At 31.2% G+C, this 12397-nt stretch overlaps 1 protein-coding gene across 1 annotated transcript; it reads right to left on the bottom strand.

Moving 5' to 3' along the window:
• Positions 1-703: 703 nt before the first annotated feature.
• LOC116033539 lies at positions 704-2188 on the bottom strand. The gene has a single exon (XM_031276288.1). It carries the CDS (start codon positions 2076-2078, stop codon positions 873-875), a length of 1206 nt encoding a protein of 401 aa, XP_031132148.1. The 5' UTR covers positions 2079-2188; the 3' UTR covers positions 704-872.
• Between the last annotated feature and the right edge of the window lie 10209 nt (positions 2189-12397).

The raw sequence follows: 12397 nt of genomic DNA, 5'->3' as shown, positions 1-12397 counted from the left end.
TATATATATATATATATATATATATATATATATATATATATATATTACAATTAATATATTATGTACCTCTAAATAAACGGAATGTACATAATAGGTTAACTGTATGCATATATCTGAATGTGTTGTTTTGGACCATGGACCACAAAGTAAGGTAAACCTTGATCCAAGTATAATTTGCATATTTTCATCCATGTTTTGGGTAAGGAAAATTATATAGTGGCATGATCCACATTGAAATTTGAATTATGAATAAATGTTCATTTTTAATATATTGAATATTTATTACGGAGTATTTGAGTAGAGAAAGTTCATTATTTGATAGTATATCAAATAACGTACATTTAATACACAAATAATGAATTTTCAAAACATGAACATTCAATGTATTGTTTTCAAAAAAAAAAAAAAACATTCAATGTATTAAGAATGAACTTTTTGTATATTAGAATGATACATTATGTCAATTGTCTACCTTACAAGACTAGGTGAACCATGATCAATAGTCTAAGATTGGATAATCCTTCTTCATTCAAAAAAATAATATTTTTTCTTTTGAAAATTATGGAAAAAGATGTGATTGACATCATTGGCATGTTGGATAATTTGTCTAAATAATTACCTATTGATAGAAATTTAAGATAATACCGAAAATAAGAAAAACGCGTAAAAAGTTTCAGAATTTACAATTGTGCAATTCTGCTTATTTCTAATTTTCTAAGTCAGGATATGGAAAAAATTGTGATCTCAATAAAAAGATTTTAATAAGATCTTAAAGGTGTAAACTCTAAGTACCTACAAATTCATCAAAACAATCCTAAAAATACAGTGGGCGCAAAATTGGATCAAAATTTGGAAAGCCTGTCCTGTCTGTCTCAATATGGAACGGGGGCGGACATTTTCCCAACTTGATCAAGAACGTCCAAAACTTCAGCCCTGCTCCTCACGATCCTATGAAACACTTCTCTTACTTGTTGCTGCAATGGAACCAGCCCGTCGTCCATTTTCCGGCAAATATCCGCCATCTCCGCCACTTGCATCGCCACTTCGTCCGCCTTTTCTTCCTCCAACGGGAACTGAAACGAGTCCGCGAATTCGATCAATGACTGGGCCGCTTTCTCCATCCTTTGCACCTCCTCTAGTAGTCCGGACACCCCTTTCTTCTCCTTCTTTTTCCACTCCTCGGCGATTTTTTCGTGGAGCCCGATCATGGCTTGTGCCCAGGTCAGCTGTCGGGGGAACGGGAAATGGGTGGATAGCCCGGTCCGCTCCTGGCACGGGATCGCCGTAACCAAGGCCCACATAACGAACACTAGGACGGTGCTCATGATGTAAACCGGCAAGGCCGTGGTCTCGCCGCCACGTGGCGCCACCAGATTGGAGGACATGGCTTGGATCTGTTTGGCGGCCGACCAGGACTTGGCCACGGACCATGACAACGACCGGAAACTCCCCGCGGCTCTGTCTTTGTTATTAGACGCCCCGGTCCCGCGCCGACCGAACGACCAGCTCCGCTCGGAGAGTTTCCCGTGGCTAGCGTTGTTCTCCTTGTCGTCCAGCGTCATCGACGTCATCAGCGTATTCAACGCCTTCTTGGCGCGCCTCACTTGCCCGTCCCCTAACGGCTTCTGCTCCAGAGACGTGACGGCGATCTGCGCGAGCTTCTGCCAGTGCCTCACCAGCTCAACGCCGTGACTAACGGCGTTACAAATGTCGAGCGCCTTAACGGAGCGGTCAAGGAGATCGGGGATGAGCCGATCGAGCGGCGGCTTCGAGAACTGCAACGGGTCACGCCCGATAAGAACCACGGCTTTAAACTCGGCCTCGCAGAGGAGGAATGCGTCTAGAAGTTTCCGGAACCAGGAGATGGAGAGGAGAGGCGCGTGGTCGCACGCGGGCGAGTCGGCCGCGTCGCCGTCAGCTGTTTTGGTGGCGGGTAGGAGCTCGGAGAAGCGGTCGGCGACGTGTTTCTGGAAGAATTCGAGGTCTTCGAGCTCTTGGTCATGGGGGTTGCTCTCGACGGAGACCACCTGGTTGCGGCGGATGCTAATGCGGTTCAAGAACGAACCTTGATCCGTCATGTTTGTTTAACTAACGTTGTTGGGTGGAGAATTCAGTTACGAATTTTGTGATTTGTGAGGAGAGATCAGAGAACATTAGAGCGCGTAGAAGGAACTGGTAATATATTTGGGAATTGAAGAAAGACCGTTTATTATTTAGAGCGCGTAGAGGATGTTATAATATTAATGGTTGGGTGGTTAATCAGTTTAAGGTTGTCGGAAAAAAGAAGACCGTTTCTCGTTGCTTGCCTTTGGTCCACTCTTGAACGATAGATGCGCATACTTCTTCTTTGTCTGCCAGAATTGCCCTTCTCCCTTTGCCAACTACATTACCACGAGTCCACCAGCGTCGAATTTCAATATACCAATTTTGGTCTCATTAACATTAGCAAATTAAAATGACATTTTTATTTAACATGTTTAATCCCTACCAATTTTAATCCACCACTATTTTTTTTAAAGTCAAAATTCTTCACTCCGATCACTCTTCCGATTAGGCCACGCCAGAATCTACAATTATTAATGGTGTTTGTGTCCTTTCATAATTAAGATCAAAGCAAATATCAAGTTTGGTTCCACGAGGATTAACAAAACTACAGTTTTAGTCCACATGTTTAATTACTACCAATTTTCATCCAACAATTATTGTTTTCAACAAAATAACCTACCGTTAACTATTAGAATTTTTTGTCTTTTTATATAAAATATTAGTATTATTATTTATTTATTAATAAAATATTAGTATTATTCTTCAAAAAAAATATTAGTATTATTATTTATTTGAGTAATATAAAAAATAAATAAATAATATGTATAATTATGTTATACTAATATTATATTACTAATTTACTAAACAAAGTTGTCACGTAAAATATATATATTAGTATTATTATTTATTTATTAAATAATAATAATAATATTACATTAGTAATATTTTGTTCTACAAATATAATAAATATTAATATTTTGTTTCATACTTTCAGTCTTTCACATGAGAATTTATGACACACACCTCACAACACATGAAACATGTAAGGGGAAAATTAACTACCACTACCAAATATCAACTAGTGCTTGCAAGATCAAAAGTTCATAGTACAACTAAGATCCATTCATATACACAACAAAAAAAATCCACAGCTTCCTACACCATAATCGCATTGCATGACGTTGCCCTCTATACTACCACCAGAAACCCAATTGCACATGACACACTACCAATAAAAAAGTAGATGACAAGTATTGAAGATGAAGACAATGACAATGCTACCCAAAAGAGAATTATGAAGCCTTAGAGAAATTCAAACAAAAAGTAGTATTTATTTAGACTAGAGTTTTTACAAAGTTGCAAACATTTATTTTAATGACAATTATAATCAATCTCTCCTATATAATTACATTGATATACTTTGAATTATCGATTTAGATAAACAAATTCAACATTCAATTACCTATGCATGAACATATCATATATAATCTTGTATTGATATATACTTTGAAATACTTATTTAAAAATAAATATTGAGCATTATTCTATTTGTGCAATACGCGTGAAAAACTAGTATATATAGGACTAATTAAGCATAATGGGATGTTTATTGCTGCGAAAAGTGGACAAAGTAGATGTTTACCTGATGCTCATCTTATGGAGGCAGTACCAATCAAAGAGGCTCTTTCTTGGGTCAAGGAGCGAGGCCATTCTAAAATCATTATTTATACTGACTGTCAGATGGTATGCAATTTACTCAATGACAATTTACCGGATCTATCATTTACAGGGTGTGTTCTTCAGGATTTTCGTGAGTTGTGTCGACACTTTGATACAATATCTTTTAAATTTATATCTAAATCAGTGAATAAGGCTGACCATGTATTAGTTAGGGCTGCTCGTTCTCGGTCTGATCGTTTTATTTGACATTCTTTCCATTCCTTCTTGTATTGAAGATTTAATTTAATGAAGTTGCGTTGTTTGATTTAAAAATAAAAATTAAGCATAGACTCTTATAGTATTGAGGCCTTCAAAGCTTTGTGAAGTGTAAATGATCCATATATGCATATATATGGCCCAAATGTATTATAAAATCTCTTCTGAGTTTTCTTTAACATTTTTTTTTTCCATTTGTTACGGCCAACATTTATATGTCAGATATGTCAATAAATTGCTTCATTTTTGTGTTCATTTATGCTTGTTTTTTACTCAAATACTAACATTTTTTTTCCATTTGTTACGGCCAACATTTATATGTCTGATATGTCAATAAATTGCTTCATTTTTGTGTTCATTTATGCTTGTTTTTTACTCAAATACTACGTAAATAAAGGTGGAGCAACGCATAATTTGACTTATATTATAATATTTATATGTGAAATTATGATATTATTTATGGTAAAATGATTATTACTAATGATAAATTAAATATTGTAAGACTTAGCTTATAACTAAAATTGTGATACTTACAAAGTGTAATTTTAATGTAAATCTTGTAGTACTTATATATGAAAGGTTACTTAGAAAAGAAATTGTAATACTTATTGTAGAAAATTTAATATCGATTTGAATTAAAAATAAATCATTACTTATGATAAATATTGTAATACTTATAATTGAAATTGTGATACTATTTAGGGTACATGATTGTTACTAATGATAAATAGTCTAATACTTATAATTGAAATTGTTATACTTACAGACCTAGTTATCTACGACTTGACCTGTCTAACTAACAAGGATCAATGAGAAGGTCTCACGATAGAAATTTCCTTTGGCATGTTTAGGTGATCACCACATGATTGAATGAGGGGCATGCAACTATAGAGATAACATGACATTAATCTTCTGTGTTCAAGCCAAATTGTTACATGGAGCTCATGAATTTTAATGCAATCCTTGGGGATTTTAATTAAGAAAAGATTCTAATTAATTAACTCAGGGGTTAATTATTAATACTTTTGAGAATGATATTAATATAAATTGGGAAAAAGTGTCAAATTAGCCCCCTAAGTATAATGGATAGTGCAATTGAGCCCTCTAAGTGAAAAAAGCTCCATTCAAGCCCCCTAAACCTGCAAAAAAGTGCAATTGAGTCCTAAATGACTTGTTTAGCAGGTTACTACTCCTTGGATTAAAATTAAGTGTAAAATTTTGTAATTTGTATCACATTTGATCCTTCTATCAAATTAATTTATATTTTAAAAATGATTTAAATCATTTTTAAATAAAAAAATTTTTAAGAACAAAAAAAAAAACAAAAAAACAAAAGTCGACAGTCCCCCTTGGCTTTTTGTGTATGTTTTTTTTTTAATTATTTATTTAAAATAATTATTTTTATATTATTAAAATAAGTTTGTAAAATTATTTTAAATAATTAAAAAAATAATTGTTTTAAATAATTTAAAAAATCAAAACAAAAAAAAATTGTAATTTTCGTCAATTTACTAATAACAAATAGGGATGAATTATACAATTACCTTATAACCGATAAACGAAAAGTGTAATTTTATTTTTCATTTTTTTAAAGTTATTTAAAATAATTATTTTTAAATTATTTAAAATAATTTTACAAACCTATTTTAATAATATAAAAATAATTATTTTAAATAATTAAAAAAACATACACAAAAAGCCAACTGTCGACTTTTGCTTTTTTTTTTTTTATGAAAACAATTTTTATTTAAAAATTATTTAAATCATTTTAAAATATAAATTAATTGGATAGCATGATCAAATGTGTTACAAATTACAAAATTTTGCACTTAATTTTAACCCAAGGAGCAGTAACCTGCTAAACAAGTCATTTAAGACTCAATTGCACTTTTTTGCAAGTTTAGGGGGCTTGAATGAAGCTTTTTTTCACTTAGGGGGTTTAATTGCACTATCCACTATACTTATGGGGTTAATTTGACACTTTTTCCTATAAATTGGGATATCACACATTCTTAGGCATATTCAATTATATCCAAATATCTTCGCCGGTGGGGGCAAAATATTAAAAACCAATGAAATATTTTTAAAAAATACAAAATACTTAGAGCCGAGTCATCAATATTGTTGAATGTTGACTAGGGATGAAAAAATTAAAATACACATCAAAATGAGATAGATAAGAAAAAAATATTCAAAACAAAACTAAATATGAAATATAATTAATAAAATAGTTCGAATAAAAAACACTTTATAAATCACTCATATCACTATTAATATTAAGAAACAAGAAAAAAAACTCAATGTTACAAATAAAAATCCAATTAGAATTAGAAATTAATCTCATTAATAACAATTATAATCTCACTATTAATATTCAAAAAAGGCCAAAAACAAAATATGTTGTAGGATATTAACCCCTAACATCTAAAGGGGAATCATATGCCTTACCATCTAATTTCTAAGCTAACTCATCATTTGGTTAAAGTTATATAAATTTAGTATTTATAAGTTAACAATGTTGGAATTTTAGTATAAAATGGCATTTTAAGTGGCTATCTTATGGTACAAATATATATGTGGGGTCCACTTTCAATTTGGATTGGATCAAAGTGAATTTGCACTTTTTTGCAGTGAAACGAAGAAATTGATATATTCTACGTTCAAAACAGATAATGAGTGACTGATAAATTGATTCTTAAAGTATACACATTTGAGTTGAAAAATAAAGATGGAAAGACTTTAAAAAAACACTTGTCCCACATTAATTTGGGAAGTGAGTTAATTTGCACCACTGTATACACAAGAGCCTTTAGAAAGAGGTTGAATTGTATAGTGTAGAGGCTCTTTCGCATGCAAAATGAATATGAAAAGGCTAGGGGTGAGTCTAAGGAAAGTGTGTGTTGTTACACACGACTCGAATAACCCTTTTATCATATGAAAATGAATATGAAAAGGCTAGGGGTGAATATAAACCTAAGTGCTTGTTCATGAACTTGTTCGTGAACATTTTTAAACGAACACTAAATGAGCTTGTTCACAAACATTATTAAATTAAATAAACACTAAACAAGATTGTTCATAAACATTATTAAACAAACACACACGAGTTTATTCACGAGCTCTTAGCAAATAAGCCTACAAATGTTCATACTATGTTCATTTATTAATTGATGAGCTCTAAAATTTGTTCATTTATGTTTGTTTACGTTAATAAACGAACGCTTACCGAACACAAACACGAGTAGTTTTACTGAAAGCTATATTCGCTAGCATCCTTAGTAAGTAGTAATTACTAATTAATACTTTTAGTCATAGTGAGATACGACACATTTTCAATTCTTTGTTCATATCTCTGGTTTTCATTTTTCAATTTTTCAATTTTTCAATTCTCCAATTTTTTAATTTTCATTGTCTATTTCTCTAATTTTTTTATTTTATTTTCCATATTCAATATTTAGATAAAAATAAATTCAATACAATAATACTTATTGTGTAAAAGGTAACAAAAGTCAATAAAAACATATTACTAAATAAATTATAACTCTTTCAAGTTTCAATCACTTATTCACTTTAGTACATAATTTGAGTACAAAACAAAATACACATAACCTCATTGATTACGATTCTCTCATATAGCATTTGCAATATCTTATTAGATCTCATGCCTAACATGTTGTTGAGGACATATCTAACTCTATAGGCCGGTTCATTTCCACCACTAATTCCACTACTACTAGGTATTTTCAAATCTTCCCCGGCCCCCTCATATATATATATATAGCCGATAAATAATTGATCAATCGCATCTTGCATCTGTATAATAATAATAATAATAATAATAATAATAATAATAATAATGATAAAGGAGAAGGAGAAGGAGAAGAAGGGAAAACATGGTAAGGATTGAGGTAGGATTCAAAGTTTCAAACCATTAACCTCTTCAATTTTTTCTACTTAATTTATCCATTATCAGTTTTGAATGCATAATATATCAAATCATAAGTGGACCTAGTCCGTATCATATTGAAACTAATTCACATTTCTATTTGACCGACCCAATTAAGAGATAAAATGCTAACCATATTAGTTTTCTCATTTGAGGAGGAATTTGAATTTTCAAAAACCTCTTTTAAGGGATGAGAGTGTATGCCTACTCACTCCAACTAAGCTGATTTTGTGTACTACTTCATTAGTAGATCGATATATCCCATATTCAAACATCAAACATCAAGTCACTCATTTTATTACACAATTTTTTCAAAAATAATTTTAATATATTATGTTCAACCCCAGAAGACTAAACAACAAATGGGAAGTATGAACTATATATGAAATGGAAAGATTATTGCATACTCATATTGAACACTAATTTGGATGAGATTAGAGTTGATGAATTATATATGAGTTTAAAATCAAAACAATTTTTTTGTTTTTATAACTAGGTTATCCGGTTTCATACTATATCATGTATCTCATGAACCCACCTTTAGAATATAGCTGAATATATATAGCTATACACCAAGATTCTAAGGAAAGTTACAACAGACTACAGGCTTCGTCTACAACTAACAAAAGAGAAAGAGCAGAATGATAGCAGATAAATAATACAATTATAATAATTAGTCCTTGATAATGAGAAGGTAAATGAAGACAATTGGTTTCGAGACTCAACACCAAATAATTGTACAATTTTGCACACAATAAGCTCAACCCAAACCCTTCAATGTTCGTGACAGGAATTGAATTGTACCATGTCGTTAGAAGTAAGTTTTAAGTGAGACTTCTTATTCACTAAATCAATATCTATAGCAAAACAATATTTTAAAAAGTGAATAAAATGGGTGTGACTGTCCTGACCCGACTGATGATGTCTAAAGTTTTCAAAAACGTATGTAGGACCTAACCAAGAAATTAAGGGGAAATTAGGAGCCGAAAAGGAAAAAATGAAGATTAAACTTCTTAGTTCTAATAATAGAAAGATGGGTCCATGCCGATCCATTTGATAGATAATGAGAGGCCAATAATTGACCAGTGTTTGTGACACTAATTGAGATTACTGTTAAAAGCAGTAAAGCAAATGTCAATAGGACCACCATTTGATTAAAGGAGCTTCGGGTAGAGACATTCCATCTATGTGTTATTTACTTAAACCAACTCTTAAGCCAAATCCTCAGCATCTTTTCTCACTAATCAATTATTATATTCTTAATTGTACCATTGTAGGCCACTCTTTTCTCCAAATCTTAATAATTAAGAGCTACATTAGCCAGTCATCTAATCTTTTGATGTAATGATAAAGAAGAAAAGACCCGAATTGACTTTGGGAGTGTTCTACGGTGCATTTAGGAGAGTGGTGACATTGAAGTAGTTAGAGTAATGATAGTGAAATTAGAGCGATCCAATTGTTCCAATCTAATCATAGTTCAATGGTGTAATTTGTCGAAAATGTAAGTTTAGTTTTAATAGTTGTAATTTTATACATTATCGTTATAATATATAGTTAATTTGAAAATTGAATTCTCAACGATTAACGTATTTCAATTTATGATCAATGTTCAATTTGATCATAAGTAGTCCTTACACTATCGAATTTGGTCCACTCTTACAAAAATCCTTTTGGGAGGCGTTAATTTTGAGAGTAAAAATATAAAATCCTATTTTTATGCCTTTTTGCATGTCCTCAAGGTTGCTCACAAGAAGAATCAAGTGGCTCTTAGCTTGTTGCATATGATAAATCAAAGGGGAAGGAAACACATGCAACAGAACCTAAAAAGGATCGGAACTTGGAAAAGGCAATAGTAGTCACCAAATGGGAGATCATTCTTTTCTATTAAAGAGAGAGACGAGTCACCAAATGGGAGATAATTCTTTTCTTTTAGGAGAGAGACGTGAAAGGTAGAATTTTACACTTATATTCTTATAATTGACCTCTCAAATAGATTTCTTAATGGATCGGAGAATAAAATTTAAAATAAAATTGATAGTTTGAAGACTAATTATAGTCTAATTACAATTTGAATTTAAAATTTAAAAAATGTAAATGATTGATGAATCATTTCTAGAATTAACTCAATAAGTTAAATTATAATAATACTTGTATTGAGTTTAAAAAAAAAAAAAAAAAAAAGCTTACACAAAAACAAAAGAAAAAGCCACATTAACATATTTTGTGTTGTAATTAGGTCAAACAAGGTTGCCCAACAAAGACATAAAACAGTGTGGAGTACAGTGAAATTTTTTAATCACATATAATGAATAAAATCTAAAAACAAAAACAAAAATAAAAACAACAACAACAACAATAACAATAATAATAATAATAATAATAATAATAATAATAATAATAATAATAATAATAATATTTTGAGGAATCATATATATCTAAATATCTAAAAACATAATAAATGTGAATGAAAGTTATACCCCTCATTTATGTCCGTTTTTTCCGTTAAGTTTTTTTTTTTTTTTTTTTTTGTACAATATGCTATAAAAGTTGTACTACATAATATTTTGGACAAATATACCCCTATCGTTATAACTTCCGTTATCTTTTCCACTATTGTTACTATGCACATGCACCCACCATATATTTTCTTATTTTCTTCAATAATAATAATATATACAATTAAATATTAGAGTTATATGTTAGTTATTTTTAAAAATATAAATATTCAATTTATAAAAATATTTTACATTATTATTATTATTATTATTTACTATATTAAAATTAAAATAAATTAAAATTTTAATATAAAATATTATATATATATATATATATATATATATATATATATATATATATATATATATATATATATATATATATATATATATAGAGAGAGAGAGAGAGAGAGAGAGAGGTTTAGGTGGGAACGAATGTTTAGGAAAGAACTGAGAACAAATCGTAGTCGTCCACGTGTCCAAATTTAATGGATCAGATTTAATTTTTTTTTTAAAAGACGCAGTGACATTTTCATAAATAATTCAAACTTTGGTACAAGTAACATGTATTAAAAATGCAACTAACTGGTGCAGTGCAAGTAAAATCACTTAAAAGTGCAACTATTTTCACTTAATAGTGTAATAAATTTACCTTTTTCGCATGGGTGCACCTAATGATAACATCTTTCACATTAGTGCACTTAATAACATTTGGTGCAACTAATGATAACGTTAGGTGGTGCACTTAATATTGATGTTTTGTTGCATTTTTAATACATTTTACTTGGACTTAAGATGCACTATATGAAACTATTACTTGCACTTTTAACACAATTTACTTGCACTTCAAAGTTCAATTATATACGAAAATGCCACCACATTTTTTTAAAAATAAAAACAGTGTTTATTATTCATTAGATCTGGACACGTTGATGATGCCTGCGATTGGTTCACACACACACACACACACACTTTAGTTCCAGTGCAATCGCGCCTTAATGTGCGGACAGACCAATAGTTATGCAAACATGCACCAATAGTGTTATGAAACGCACAACTAAAAAGTGCACCAGTGCACCAAAAAAAAAAAACACCATTAGATACGTCAGTTGCATCACCACAAAACGCAGCAATAGGTGTGCATAAAAATACACAGTGTTTGAAAATGCATCATTTGGTGTGGGAGGTATGGTGCATTTTTTGGGTGTGTGGTGCGTTTTGTGGCCCATTTGTGTATTTTATTGTTGTGCATTTTTTTTTATTACTATTGGCGTGTCTGCACTGAGCGCACGTTAAAGTGCGACTGCATGTCTACATTTGAGCATATATATATATGGTCTCGTTCAGGTGAGAACACTTCTTAACATGAGAACATGCGAACTTCTTCAATAATGTACGGTAAATTTTACATGAATTCATAATAACTGCTCATGTTTCGTGACTACTACATGAATGCACATATGCACGACCATGTGTTCAAAAATGCACCAGCCTAAAATGCACAAATGCACCATATAAATTCACCACACTCTTGTGCATTTCTAAACACGAGAAGGTGCATTTGTCCATATATAGTGGTGCAAGACTACATGACGGCACGGGAAGCCGTGACCGAACTAGATCTTGACCGTGTGTGTGTGTGTGTGTGTGTGTGTGTGTGTGTATATATATATATATATATATATATATATATATATATATATATATATATATATATATATATACATACATATGTGGTAGGGCCAAATGAAATGGCAGTGCATTGCTCCACCTTAAAGCTAAGAATAATGATGATTCTCCATTTCAAATCCCTCTTTCATAAGCGTCTTTATTAAAATCATTTGCTTATTACTTTGGAGTTCAGCTTCCGGCCTGTCAATCCCAAAAATATATATATGTGTGTCTTCACATCGGATGTGGTGAATGATTTGCATCAAGCCAACAGATCTTCTTTCACTTTCCATCCCCTCCCGGT

This window comes from Ipomoea triloba, chromosome 10, assembly GCF_003576645.1.
Source record: "Ipomoea triloba cultivar NCNSP0323 chromosome 10, ASM357664v1".
NCBI classification, from domain to species: domain Eukaryota; kingdom Viridiplantae; phylum Streptophyta; class Magnoliopsida; order Solanales; family Convolvulaceae; genus Ipomoea; species Ipomoea triloba.
The sequence above is the reverse complement of the archived record's forward strand: the minus strand, read 5'-3'. Positions and strand labels throughout refer to the sequence as shown.

Excerpts from the sequence above, each read along its gene's own strand:
- LOC116033539 (XM_031276288.1), bottom strand. The coding sequence starts at position 2,078 with ATGACGGATCAAGGTTCGTTCTTGAACCGCATTAGCATCCGCCGCAAC.